The 15228-nt window shown below is 45.5% G+C and overlaps 1 protein-coding gene across 1 annotated transcript in view; it reads left to right on the top strand.

Moving 5' to 3' along the window:
• The window catches only part of znf574 (zinc finger protein 574), a 34567-nt gene that overhangs the window by 6218 nt on the left and 13121 nt on the right, over positions 1–15228 (top strand). Inside the window, exons 3-8 of the mRNA XM_080743185.1 lie at positions 6209–7604; positions 8250–8440; positions 9437–9616; positions 9963–10060; positions 12354–12448; positions 14816–14964. Of these exons, the coding sequence (XP_080599311.1) occupies positions 6209–7604; positions 8250–8440; positions 9437–9616; positions 9963–10060; positions 12354–12448; positions 14816–14964 (2109 nt within the window). The remainder of the gene's footprint in view (positions 1–6208; positions 7605–8249; positions 8441–9436; positions 9617–9962; positions 10061–12353; positions 12449–14815; positions 14965–15228) is intronic.

The raw sequence follows: 15228 nt of genomic DNA, 5'->3' as shown, positions 1-15228 counted from the left end.
AACTGGATGACTGCATAACGTTAATTATTTAAGTCATTTGCTTGGTCTGCATAGACAAGTGTTCGTTGAGTACTACTGATCATTCGACTGACAGTTAGTATCTTAAGCAAGGCTATCTCTTCCACAGTCTGTCCTCCACAGAGACAGTCTCTCTGCTCTAATTTGGACATGTGCCAGTATGCATTCTAATGTGCTTATGGTCTCATCGTCTTTGGTGTATATTATAACTGCAGACAGAGGTTGAAGGAGTTTGATTATCCAAGTGAGGTTTGTTAATTATTGATGCGGTTACTTCCATAAAACTCCAAGCGCCTTATGCCCTATGTCCCCACTTTGTTAGACAAATCATCACAATTTGTGTGTGCATTATGTGACATTGCCGTAAAAACAGGGGCTATTTATGTTTCAAATGGATCTATTACAGCACAATCATCTTTTTGTGTTTCCCCTCTGTCTCTCAGATCAGATGTTTGCATTCAAAGAGCTTCAATAATGGGACATATGAGTGCTAGGAAATTAGAGTGCTTGGTAAGCATTAACTGAGATATCTAGAAATGAATACAGAGGTAAAGCTAAAGTGTTTAATGCTCACTGTTTTCCTGTAGAGGCAGCTGAACAAAGTGCTGTTGAAGTGATGGTTTATTTTTATCACGGCACATCCATTTTATTTATTTATTTTCCTTTTTTCAATTATTTTGTTTTCCCCCTTTTCACCAGCCATATCACCACAATATTATCAGTCATTATTATGCCAATTCCCAATTCCTTTTGTGCATTTCCACCCTAGTCTCTATTGTTCTTGTCACTGCTAACTCCTACAGGTGGTCCAAGGGAAAGCACAGACCGTATGCTTTGTGCTTAAAGTTCTCATCGTCTTTGGTGTGTATATTCACAATATAGCTGCAGTCCGAGCTTACAGGAATTTGAGCATCCAAGTAAGGTTTGTGAGTTGATGGGGTTACTTCCTTCACGTTCGTTCCGCAGTCCTCAGCAACCACATACAGTGCAGTTGAAACTCTGCCTGTAGTTCTTCCGGAACCCAGTGATTGAATCCCTGCGTGTTGGTCATGAACTAGGCTGCTACAGGTCACTACAGTCTCACTACTCTCCAGCTGTGCTCAAAGGAACGTGACTGCACACCTAGCTGCTCTGAAATGTAAAGAGAGCTTGTTGACGTAATAGACATGTCACCCTATCATGACTAATAATTGAAAGGAAAGTTAAAAATGAAGACTGTCTAAAGACTATACTAGAACACCTAGATGGAGAATGAGATGGAATGGGACTATAAGGTTTGTAAATAAAAACTAAACAATTGTAATACTTTTTCAACAATTCCTAATATCATTTTAAAAAGTACAGGCCCCTTACTCCAATTCTAACAAGAAGTATAACAATTTGAAAATCAAAGAAATGTCTACAATCCTTTTTCTGTATCTTTTTACGGAGATAAACTTTTATTTCTGTCTGGCTGGGTAACAACTGCAACCCATTTATTAGTATTTGTTTCTCTCTAATGTAAGAAATGTATGCATGCATAATATGTAAATTATATTCCATTTTCCATTGTTGTTGTGGTGCTGTGTAAATTGGGAGAGCCCTGTGGGGTTCCTTACATTATGCATCGTATTCAATACGTTGTACAAAAGGAAATGCGTCTTCCATTATAGCATAATTTTTATCTGTTCTGGGATGTATTCCCCTGGGATCTATTTCATCAGCGTGTTGAGCGTCATTAATTCAGAGTTTTACAAAGAAGCGTCTGTCTGTATTTCACAGTCTGAGAGTCATATAATGACTTGATGTATTCCGTTCTGTTTGACACACTCGTGTTTCGGCTCGGCAGGCCTGCTACCTTTTCCTTTCATTTTACCGACAGGCACAAGAAGCCCCGGAGGGTAAGCAGTCTTTGGCCCCTTCTGAGCGACTTTAGTCATTGTTTGTCTGCGTCCCTGCCCAGTGTCACACACCGAAAATAGCCCATCTAGTTTGTAGATCTGCTATTGTCGTTGCGCGCCATGACTTATTAAGCATTACTGTTTACAGCACAAGCGGCTCCATAAAGCACAGTGTCAGTCAGAACGGGCAGATTGCATCACTGAGTTGCCAGCAGGGAAGAACAGGAGTCATGGCAGGGACACATCAGACAGTGGTGTGTCCTTCTCCTGATGGATCGCTCAATGTCCTTCTGCTGATGGATCAACAGGAGAAAACACTCCATAAAACCCCTAAGTGCCTTATGGCTTCCCAGCCCCTATTTACCACCCGTCAGCTGGCATATTACAACCATCCCCACTTCATTAGACAGATTATGACAATTTGTGTGTGCATTGTGTGACATTGCTGTAAAAACAGGCTATTTACAGTTTCAAATGGATATCAAGAGCTATTACAGCACGACCCCCCCCCACAACCCCTAGAAATCTAGAAATGAATGCAGAGGTAAAGCTAATGTGTTTAATGCTAACTGTTTCCCTGTAGAGGCAGCTGAACAAATGGAATGTTGTAATAATGGTGTTTGGGTTTCCGGCTACAGTCAGACTTAGAACAAAATGGAATGTTGTAATGGTGTTTGGGTTTCTGGCTACAGTCAGACTTAGAACAAAATGGAATGTTGTAATGGTGTTTGGGTTTCCGGCTACAGTCAGACTTAGAACAAAATGGAATGTTGTAATGGTGTTTGGGTTTCCGGCTACAGTCAGACTTAGAATCGGCCTGACTGAGAATATTTATCAGAAAGTAAAGTTATGCAGTGACAGTAGCATGCAACACAGGTTGCAATAGATTGCTAATTTGCATCTCGAGGGCTGCATCTTTTAAGCTGCTTTCTGTTTCTTCTCAAACTGTCGATGTGACCCTCCCTATGTGCCCTACTTGAATAAACATGTTTAATCCATCATTTCTGACATTAAATCCATCATGTCTGTCATGGCGTGAGTCATGACTGTACCTTTGGCATAGCCAGGCTGTCCTTTCACTCGAGGGCATCTTGACTTGCACTTTTCATGCATCCTTTAGTCATTTAGTCATTACTTTGGCTCATTCTTCAGTCAGCTCATAAAACTCCCACATGCAAGCTGAAAGATTTATCTGATGTCACAGGTTGCCATGGTCCTTTTGTTACCTGGTTACAAAAGGAACATGGAAACTCACGATATCCATAAACCATACATTCTGGGGTGTAAATTCTGGTGTGTGTGTGTGTGTGTGTGTGTGTGTGTGTGTGTGTGTGTGTGTGTGTGTGTGTGTGTGTGTGTGTGTGTGTGTGTGTGTGTGTGTGTGTGTGTGTGTGTGTGTGTGTGTGTGTGTGTGTGTGTGTGTGTGTGTGTGTGTGTGTGTGTGTGTGTGTGTGTCACAATTTAGGGTTTAAATGGTTTATAATTACTCATCTTCTCAGAAAATTGAGGCAACATGAGCTTGACCCAGATATCTAGTCAATCTCTACATTCAGTCTGAGAGCTATGATTCTGACTGAAAGATTACAGATGATGATGATGATTGTTATTCCAATCCAAAGATTACAGGTTGTTACTATTATGTTAGTAAGTAATCATGACTGAATAAGGAAAGGAGATAGAGCTCATGCAGTGTTGGATAAGTGGCTTATATATAAATTGTATTTTAACACCACCATTGTTTTCTCTGTACATACCCTCTTAGTTACAGGCTTCTTCCTTTTTTTTTGGCAATTATTGTTTCCTTTAAAATCCTTCTCTCAATTTAGTCATTATGCCAATTCCCGATGTGTGTTCCAGTTCCTGTTACACGCTAATCCTCCTGGTTCTACACCCCACTGAACCACTAGCGACAGCTCCCTAGCCCGGCTTCCCTCCCATGTGTATGGGATGCGATCAAGTCAGAGGCACTGTGACTGAGGAGGATTCAAAAGATGATAAGAGACCTCATTAAAATATAAAAACGTCTTAAAGGAGTGTGGATCACTAGCATCCTTTAAAATCGCCCTGAAAAACCACTTACAGGCAGCAGCCGTTCGCAACTGGTAAAAACAAACCTAGCCCAGCCCTACCCTCACCTGCTCCTTCTTTGTATATACTTACTGTTTGTATTGACTTAATGTATTTTGTTGTTTCTATTTGTCTGTCATTCAATGTTATATGAGATACTTAAATGGTTTCCTGTGGAAATAAGCGTAGTCTTTTCTAGGATCTCCTTTTAGTAGACCTTGTACCAGTGAACGGTACCATCATGAAACTGTACCTTTTCCTATGCAAACTTCTAATAAAGTCTTCAATCAATCAATCAAAGATGACACCACTGCTATTCAGCCTTGATGTTAAGCAGTAAAATCCTCAGGGGATTTGACTGTGTACGCCAGGGTTCCCCAATTAGTTTTCCCCAAGGGCCGAATTATGTCTAGGGTACCAAGCCGAGGGCCACAGCATTGCTTGGGGCGACGGTGGCGTTCCCGCTACTCAGCGACAGTTCAGATATCGTCGTTGTCGGGTGAAAATCTTGTATGTCCAAAACATTTAGTTTTGCATTTATCATTTTAAAAATGATTTAAACTAGTGAAAACAGCCGATCTACAAGCACACAACGCCTTGCACCGCGAGGTGTTGTTTGCTTGTAGATCTGCTGTCTTCATTACTTTTGGGCGACGGCCTTGTATGATGAAGCAGGGCTTTACTTTGCGAAAGAACGTACAAATTTGGAGATACAAGGTTTCCACCCAACAACGACGATATACTAGTGTTGTTGCTGCTCTTATACCACCATTATTACTGGGGTTGGTGGGGGCCGCCTATTGGGGAACCCTGGTGTACTAGAAGCTCCTCCCACTCTCCCCATGACATCCTCATCAGCTGTGCTGGTCATTACAGTGTCTCGATGACAGCGCTAGGATAGATGTTTAAAAATGCACGTAATGGCTAAATCTGTCATAAGCAATATCTGAATTACAATGAGACTATTGAGCTAACCAGTGAAGTTGTGTTTCTCTGTGTGTGTGTGTGTGTGTGTGTGTGTGTGGTATTGATTATGTGATTCAGTCACAAATGCTTGTAAAACATGGCGCTAGCACCTCATTCTTGACCGCATCACTGTCATCATGCCAATAATGATGGTAAAGCACACACAATTGTGTAATATTGCTTAATCTCCCACGGTGATGGGCAGGAACTTTACCCCTGCACCACCCGAGCAGCACTTAATTACATTCTTGCGTCCGTATGCAGCAGCTACAGAGTTTATAGCCACACGTCCCAACTTATGTTTAATTGCTGATTGGGTTCATGAAAAGGGCGCTCTACACAGACAGTGAACCCACCCTCTCTCCTGATGCCCTTTTCGTGATGGAGTGAATCATCCAGTGTATCTGCTATAAGTCCCTTTATTAAAAGTGCTAAAAATACTCATGTAGGACAACCTTTCGAGACCTTCCATTAAAGGCCCAGGAGTTTGCTAATGGCTCTTAAATACATCAGTGAAATGACACTGTCAGCTGAGTTTACTGTACGCCTTCAGCAGATCTATGCAAACTAAGCTCTGTTAGTCAACACCGTGTCCCCACAAATGATACATTAGAGGCTGAGTAAATAAACCATTTTGCAATTCAAATAAAACATAAATTATTGCTCAGCGTGACGCTCGGAACAAACAGCTCTCACGCTCGCAACCGCACGCGGTGTTCCGACTGTGCAATAAATCAGAATAGTGAAGCAAAAATGCCCCTGCTATTAGGCCATTGTTATGTGAGACACGTTGAATAGCTCTCAAATGAGGAGAATTTAAGAAGCCCGGCGTCTTTAACCTCGACCTTGAAGTTACCGCCCGTTTTTTATCATCCAAATGGATGGAAGCGAATGGGACGTGAAACCACAGGGAGCGACCCTCTGCACCCTGAAAGTCCCGGTGATATTTATCGGGGCCTGGCTAGCGTCCTTATCTGTTCCTGTCTGGACCGCTGCCTCGGAGGAGCCCCTGGCTCCCAAACACATGCTCTCATTGACCTCACTGCTGCACCATTAACATGGAACTCTCATTCCTCATCTGCCAGCGTGCTGGAGGAAAGTAAACTCCTCAGGGCTGTTCCAGGTTGAATTGACTCAACCCAATTATGCAGTCACTATTTTGTTAAGCACGGCTCTGTATCACAGGGGGCACATTTGTTTGTACGAAGGAACAGATGAGGGATGAGTGTATTATGAAATGTAGCTTATTTCTTCATCCTTTTCTTTCTTTCTAACAGGTATTTGGCCAGCTGATCGCTCCTGCTGAGTCTATCGTGGCTAATGCTGTCCAGACCCCAGCAACAGACACCTCCAAGAAACCGCCACCCAGGCATGCTGCAGCCAGCGCCCCGTCAGACCAGCCTCGGATCCTCTACCAGTGTGGGGACTGTGATATGCTGTTCAAGAGCCTGGACCTTTGGCAGCAACACCGCAAAGAGGGCTCATGTCTTCAGCCTGACAACACGTCAAAACCGGGGACTAACCCAGCTGAGGTTGAGGTTGAGGTTGACCCCGATGAAGATGAGGCTCTCCCTCATCCTCATCCTCTACAGTTCAAAGCTGAACCAGAACAGCAACCAGTGTCACAACCTGGTCCTGATACGAGTGGAGCTTCAGCACAACCTGGTCCCGATGAGACTGGATCATCAGTACAGACTGGTAGCGATGAGACTGAATCTTCCGTTCAACCTGGTAGCAATGAGACCGGATCTTCAGTACAACCTGGTGGCGAGGAGACTGGATCGTCGGCACAGCCTGTCCCCGATGAGAATGAATCTTCAGCACAGACATCAGAGGAAGCTCAGGACCACTCCGCCGTACCGACAGCAGAGACCAAGCAGCAGTCTGCTAAAGAGGCCTCCGCAGATAATTCTTCTCCAGCTCACGACTCGGAACCCCCCGATGATGACGAAGATGCAGAAGAAGAAGAGTCCCCCCCCCGAAGGAGAGGGATTATTAAAAAGGTCAAGCCTGAGGCGTTGCTCCTGTGCGTGGACTGTGGCACCAGCTTTGGCCTGGTCTCTGAACTGGTTGCCCACCGCAAGAGCCAACATGGCCTCGAGGAAGCCCTGCACCGTTGCTTTGTGTGCGGCGAGAGCTTCCTCAACACCACTCTCTTCCTCTACCACCGTAAACAACACCAGCAGAAAGACTCCGCCAGAGAAGTGGTGGTGGAGGAAATCGTATTAGATGCCCCAGAGCAGGGCTCCACCCAGAGCAACGGCCTGGAGGAGCAGTCTCAGAACTCCTCCGCCACCACTGCCGCCACCACCACCTCCTCCACCACCACCACCCCTAACTTCACCCAAGCCGAGTCGTTCCTGTGCACCCAGTGTGGGGATGACTTCATCAATGGCCACAGCCTGGCCGTGCATCGCGTGGAGAAGCATGGCCTTCCGGAGACCCTGCACCACTGTTCCCAGTGTGACATGGTGTTCATGAACACCACCCGGTACCTGTACCACCGCCGGCTGCACCGCCCCACGGCCACCTCGGAGGAGGCCGGCGCTCTCACTGGTGTTCAGGGTACCCCAAGAAAGAGACTGCTCTCCCCTGCTAACGCATTAAGTGAATCCGTTTCACCCTCACCGAAGAGAGGCAGACCATACCACACAGGCACCAGTCCAGTCAAAGGTAATTTTCCCCGATCATTATTTTCACATTAATAAACTTTAGTCCTCGTCTAAAAAAAAATATTCCAATAGTCGATTAATCTATTAGGTGATTTTTTTGACATCTGTAAAATTGTGCCACAATACAGACCAGCCTTTTGGGTGACTCTCCAAGTTGGGTGAGGTTGGGAACTGAACATTCTAGTGTTGTTTGCACAATGGCTACTGGATATTGAGACTGGTAGAATTAAAATGTTATTCAGCATGGGAAAAAAAGCATTAAAAAACCTCTAATGAACAAAATCTTGGTTGAAAATGGCCAAACAATCTGATTAGGCTAATTATTCAACTATGAAGAGAAATATAAACAATCTGATTAAACTGATATGTGCTGGTGACCAAAAGATTGTTTCTCACCTCAAAATAAGTAAAAGGCAAAAACCTACCTCTACACCAACATACACACTGAATGGGCTAATTATCAAATCCCTCCATTGACTTCCCTGACGTTTTATAATTCCAAATTCTAAGTGACCATCTTAAAAAGCAATACAAAATAAATCATGCATTTGTTATACGGTACATTTTTGCAAATCGATGTACCATCGGACCTGTGCACTTCTTGGGCCCTTGATGAACTCAGTCTGTTTTGATCTGATCTGATCAGAGGAGATAAGAGAACCAGAAGACGCTGACCGGGACTCCACCAACCTCCCTCCGCCCGCCAAGCTGCTCCAGGACTGGGCGCGCACCTCGCTGCCCCACGTGTGCCCCCACTGCGGGAAGACCTTCACGCGGCGCGTCTTCCTGCGCGCCCACGTCTTCAGTCACACCGGCGAGAAGCTCTTCACATGCAAGGTCAGTGGTTCTCAAACCTTTCAGGCCGCGACCCCCAAAATAGCACTAAGAGTTGAGGCATTACATTTCGTATAACACGGTTCTATTGTGAAAATAGCCGATCTACATGCTCAAAACGCCTCGCGTTGCGAGGCGTTTTGAGCATGTAGATCGGCTATTTTCACAATTTCTGCCTCTAATATGTGACAATTTGTCCACTGCTTACCGTAATTTGTCATTTTAGAGGTATTAAAAAGTCCTTAAATTGTCACTTTAGAAACGTGTAGATACCCTCTAAACTTTATGTTGGTTTGTTTACTTTTGAGTGAGAAAACAACATTGCACATTAAGTTAATCATCTGGGGACCCCCCCAATATAATTTGGGGACCCCCCTGGGGGTCCCGAGCCACAGGTCGAGAACCACTGTGCTAGGTGACAAATCAAAACCCCCTGTCACCTGCTCTCTAGCTAATTTGTTTTGATCTGCACGGTCTATTCATGCCACACAGGTGACGGGTGAAGACTTTGATCACGGCGATGCGTTACAGCAGATGTTTCTGCGGGGCATCAAATTGACATGGCCTTGTTCTCATTATATTTGATAGATTGCAGGGTTTATTTACTAGGTTTACTTGATGTGTGTGTGTGCTCTGTTGCTTGGAATACTTGGATCGATGCGACGAGAGCAAATTCAATACGAGTCGAGCATATTAAGATTCCCATATTCCAAAGCACTGAAAATAATTTCCTACTAGAATATATTGATCTCAAACTGTTAAGTGTTGCTTTGTCAACAAAAGCACTTCAACGGCATGCACTCCATTGAAAAGCCACATTATTTAGTTTTAATCTTAGACAGTCGGCCATTTTGTACAACACATTATTCAGATTGATCCTTTTGGAACGCAGCTCTCAAATAATTCCTTTAGTGTGGTTAATTAAAGAAATCCTACTTGAGTGTATTGTGTGAATACAATGATATTGTACAATGATAATTTCTCCATTTCACTGTGAAGGTGTGTAAGAAGTCCTTCAGTAACTCCCAGAGCCTCCTGCGCCACAGCATGAACCACATGGGCACCAAGCCGTACCACTGTGAGCTGTGTGGCAAGAACTTCACCCAGGCCACCAACCTGAGGAGACACCAACGCACGCACGTCTCCGGGGACCAGCCACGCAAGCGTGGACGCAAACCGGTACTTTTGTTATTGACTACTTTCTTTGCCCCGCACTTTTATGTTTTGAATCAATTAATGAATGAATTGCATATCGTCGTTGTCGGGTGAAAACCTTGTATGTCCGAAACCGTTCGTTTTGCATTTATCATTTTAAAAATGATTTAAACTAGTGAAAACAGCCGATCTACAAGCACACAACGCCTCGCCGCCTCGCACGGCGAGGCGTTGTGTGCTTGTAGATCGGCTGTTTTCACTACTTCTGTGTGACGGCCTTGTACGATGGAGCAGGGCTTTGCTTTGCGAAAGAACATACAAATTTTAAACAACGACGATATTTTTCTGTGTCAATTGTTCCCTCTCTCAGCGGGTTTATACATTGGACAGCGACTCATCAACCCGGCTCTTTCCCTGTACCCACTGCCCCTCCAGATTCAACACTGAGGAGCAGCTCAATCACCACAAGTGAGGATTGTTTCACAACATTAGATTCAGAGTGTTTTCTTCGATTCCCCTCTTGTTATGGCACACATTGCCTCCTAGATCGATCATCTGTGCCTGTGGGGATGCCGGCTCCTCCCATTCTAATGTTCTAAAAAAACAACGTTTTTAGGAGCATTTCTTCACTCTGAAACAGGAGCATCCCCCAACAACCTCGCGGTTGGGGCGGGGGAGTTCATGTCCACTGATTGCAATCTTGTTTACAGGTGTAAGTACATCGAATAAATACATAGAATGTGCGCTCCGAGCAGACCAGCCCAGCCCAGTACAGGATTTAGATAAACCAACGAACGCTCCCTCTAGCCCCAAGTAGCTGCATCAACTGAGCCGTGTCAAGACCACTGAGCCAAGGCCTTTAAGCTGTATATTAAACAGACACAAACACATGCACACGCACCTAGAGTCTGAGATGTCTTGGGGCTCTTGAGCCCTAGCCTGCAGATGATTGACAGGTAGAGGCCAGGTAAATTAAGATGATAGCGCTAAGTGTCCAGGACACTGCCTCAGTCTCGTTACACTGTGGGTGAAAGAGAGAGAGCGTACGACTGGCTTGTCAGTGATCCCACTGAACCAACAGGAGGGCGTGCTCTGTGAGCCAATGAACTGTTACCCTTGAGCGTTCGCTCTTAGTCGCTAGTTCTGGGGTGGAAGAAGGAAGTCTTTGCGCGTGTCTATTCAGGGTGCACGCATACCATCTCCCCTTACTCATTAGAGAATATTTGGCTTGGAAAAGAGGTGACCCCCAGCTTAAATTTTAATTCTCCCAGCTGTCTCGGGGTCCGACTGTCCCTGAAATATTGATTGCTATTGTCTACCCGGCATGGCAGAGAGAACCAGCCGGGCCCTCGCATGCACGTCCTGAGACGTCTCCGCGAATAATCTCTGGCATCGCGCTTCGCAGAGGCCCGTACGGTTAAGTACTTTACAAATCCATTACCTGTAGCTGTGTGCCATACATAATACATGGAGTGGAATGTATTTTCCAGCGGAGCATTATGTTTCTTTGCCGTTACCGTGGTGCTGTGTCTGTACTGATTACTGCAGACGGGCATCCAAATAGAAACCGATTTGCGGTCAGTGAAACGCAGCCCTAATGCCCCCAGCCACTCCATGTCTCCTCCACTATGGAAGTATGGATATATATCGAGCGTAACATTATGTGATGGATAAATATAGTCTTTTATGTGCTTTCAGTCTGACTCCCCCTCCCTGCAGTGGTTCTCTTTCATCTGCCGCTATTATGTACATGTGGATAATACCCCTTATTTAACGTGAAGCATGGCTAAGCACATAGGTGAATAATAATCCCCATACGAGTGACATCCAGGGGTGGCAGCTTACAGCAAACACAGAGTTATTTTCCCTCTTTTTCTCGGGGATTAAACGTGTCCTTGAAGGGGATGGGGCGTCTACAATATTGCACATATTGCGGTACAGTTACTACACGCAGGCAAAAGGTGGTCATTATTATGCTTTTTGACTCCTCTTGCTCTCTCTGTCCCTCTTGACTAGATGTTTTTTTCCCCCCTTCTCTGTAGCAGGCCAGGGTAAAAAAGAAAACAGCAATTTAAGTTAAGATCTGTTTATTTGACAGGGACCGTGCTCATTAATGGACATGTCAGTTTTCACTTCAATGTAAATGAGCCAGAGTTAGCCCGCCGTGGGCTAATTTTCATCTGTAGTCCCTGGACCCCCATTGGTGGTGATCAACCCCCCCAATCCAACCCTTGATGCTGAGTGCCAAGCAGGGAGGCATCGGGTCCCATTTTTATAGTCTTTGGTATGACCCGGCCGGGGAATTGAACCCCCGACCTCCCAGTCTCAGGGCGGACACTCTAACCACAAGGCCACTGAGCTGGTCAGTCAGACAGACAGACAGACAGACAGACAGACAGACAGACAGACAGACAGACAGACAGGATCCCCATTGGTGGTGATCAACCCCCCCAATCCAACCCTTGATGCTGAGTGCCAAGCAGGGAGGCATTGGGTCCCATTTTTATAGTCTTTGGTATGACCCGGCCGGGGAATTGAACCCCCGACCTCCCAGTCTCAGGGCGGACACTCTAACCACAAGGCCACTGAGCTGGTTTTTTTGAAAAACGATCACTGTATTAATAGCTCACAGAAGGACACACGGTTCATCATCCTCTCTTTCTGACGTGTGTGTGTGTGTGTGTGTGTGTGTGTGTGTGTGTGTGTGTGTGTGTGTGCGTGTGCGTGTGTGTGTGCGTGCGTGTGTTTGTTGGTTCTACAGACTCCTCCATACGACCCATCCGTTCCCTTGCCCAGAGTGCGGAGTGGCCTTCAAGCGTAGGAAGGAGCTGGACCTGCACTCGCTCTCTCATCAAGGTCAGAGTTCAGGGCAGCATACAGCATTGACCTCTTGTCTCCTTGACGTTCTCATACAGCATTGACCTCTTGTCTCCTTGACGTTCTCAAACGGCCCCAGGCGTGGCGCGTACGTACCAGTCGCGGCAGACAGACAGACAGACTCCGTTCCCATGTGTCTCGTTGTCATTGTGCCTTTCGAATTGGTACCCGCACCCCTCCCGGCGCTTTGTGCCCGGCGTCTATGCAAGTGTTTCTCAAATGTTCACATTTTGACGTCTCCCCTTAACTCTGATAGTATACAAATGGAACCAAATGGACCCATTAGGGTAGGCCACCCACAAATGGACCCATTAGGGTCCATTTGGATCCATTTATATACTGTTAGAGTTACAGACTTGTATGGGTCAATTTAGACCCCCATAAAGGAACCCACAAAGTCCCTGGAATCCACTTTGAGAACCACTGGTCTATGCATTCTCACCCTATCCCTGATCCCGCGTCACGTTCCAACTTTGATCCGCGTTTCCGTTGAGTTCAGAGGCGTTGCGGAGGATTAACAAGGTAAGACCAGACGCCGTGTACACAGTACATGTCTGCCATCCAGAGGCCGGCTTAACCACTCGCTTAGTTCTTAATGGGAGGCTATTAAATATGATGCTCCTATCACTTTGGCTTAGAGTGAATTACTATTGATTGATGCAAAGTCTGCAATAAATGGCCTCTTCAGCGTCCCTGTGGTGGCCTACCTTGTTTATTATGTATACGTCTGTGGATGGTATGTGCCCCCCAACCCCCCCCGCCCACCTCCACCACCGTCGGACACATTAGGTCAATGAAGTGCCATTGATCCGTGTCCCATGTGGAATGGAGGAGGAGGAGGTAAACAAATTGGGTCAAACATGTGGATGCTCGGTTTTAATCAGGCGGGGCGTTGTCACAGAAACCTCATTAGCCTCAGCCCAAGAAATGGGGAGGGGGGGGGGGGGTTGCGGGTTGACAGCTTCTCGTGTCGGGGGGGCCGCACGGGTTCGGGGAGAGAGGGGAGGGGGGCTATGGCTTCATTGCCTTCTTCTGCGAGAGATGATTGGAGAGATTGATCCATTAATCAATCCAGGGCCATAGGCTGAGATCATCCTTATTAAAGGTCTAAATTGAAGCTCCCACAAGGGAGCTGGCTGGATAGCTGCCTGGTTAACCGTTTGTAAAGATGCTGGCCGCACGGCCTATAGGCTAACTCAAGACGTAGGCATACTCTCCAGAGGCTCCCTGTTGCTGTGGCAAAAATATACAGTATACTGTATGTAAATGAATAATGGAAAATGTTTCTAATTGTAATTTAGAGCTGAGTACCTTTTTAAGAATTGGATCACATCTCCAAACTCCACTGCTGCTGCTAGTGTTGTGGCAGGCTGCAGCTCAGGAGATGGTAAGGTGTGGAATGCGTTGATGTACATACAGTGAATACATTATTATACAAGTATGTTTTGCAGCTCCAGACAGAATTTGTATTTATTTATTGGTATTCGTAAAAGGTTGTCTACCCCTGGGGCCGACTGATGAACCATCAAACTATAGTGTTACTGTTCGAAAGCCAGGTGAGATGCTCAGATGATTGGGTATGGATTATTTCCCAGAACACTTTATCCACATTTTGACTATTTATATTGCCCAAAGTTGCTAGTGCTAAGAAACAAGCATCGAGGGAGACTGTGTGTGTGTGTGTGTGTCTACTTATCTACCTACCTTCCTCAACAACATGGGCACTCAGGCGCAGTCATGGGACACGGTGTGGTGCTGCACTGCAGTTGACAGCGGTGTGAATTAGGGCATTCACGAATAGTGATTTTTAGTATTCGAATTATTCGACCTCAAAGTTTTCGAATAGTCGAATATTCGACAGGACTGGACAAACTGTCAAATATTAAAAAAGCAAGAGGCGAACATTGTGAAAATAGCCGATCTACGTGAGCATGTAGATCTAGCTATTTTGTGCTATTTTCACAATATTTATCTACGGAACCAAGTCACATTAAATATAATACCTACAATTCCAAGTGCTTGTCAGGGTGGGGGTCCCCAGTTCAAATAGGTTTATTTTGGAGGTCACGGCCTAAAAAGGTTTGAGAACCCCTGGTATAGAGCATTAACAAATTCATCCACCAGGGACATTGACAACTCATTCTTATGACTTCCTATCTAGCCAAGCTTTACAAACTATATATATAAAAAAGAAAAGTGAATATTCGACTTCGGTGAACAACGTCGAATAGTGACTTTGATATTCAAATATTCGAATAGTTGGTGAATGCCTTAGTGTGAATGTGTCCCAATGTTAGCATTCACTTCTATTCTCTAACCCCCATACCGCTGTGTTTTGGTCAGCAGACAAGGAGCCAGCGACGTGTGAGCACTGCAACGCCCAGTTCATCAACCAGTCTGTGCTGGACATCCACCTGCAGCGCTGTGCCACCAATGAGCAGGACAGGAACCAGGGCCGAGGGCGGGGCCAGGGCAGAGGCCGCTGCACCGGACAGGTGAGGAGCCCGTGTCGTCCCTTTAGCTGAGAGAGAGATGAAGCAGGGACCTCCACTATATACTGTATAACATTTGTCATGGATTTCATAGATAGCTTCGGTGTTCTTTGGTTTGTTTACTACTACTTACTTTAGCTTTTCTATTAATATGTTGGCTTTATGTGGTGTATTTTCAGACATCACTAATCACTTAAACCCTCAATATTTACTTGGTAAAATTGATCTGTGGCTCTGTACTTGGTCTGCTCTTTTTTTAGTCTACAC

The sequence above is a fragment of the Nannobrachium achirus genome, assembly GCF_963921795.1.
Source record: "Nannobrachium achirus genome assembly, chromosome: 2".
NCBI classification, from domain to species: Eukaryota; Metazoa; Chordata; class Actinopteri; order Myctophiformes; family Myctophidae; genus Nannobrachium; species Nannobrachium achirus.
This window is presented reverse-complemented; position numbering and strand designations above follow the sequence as displayed.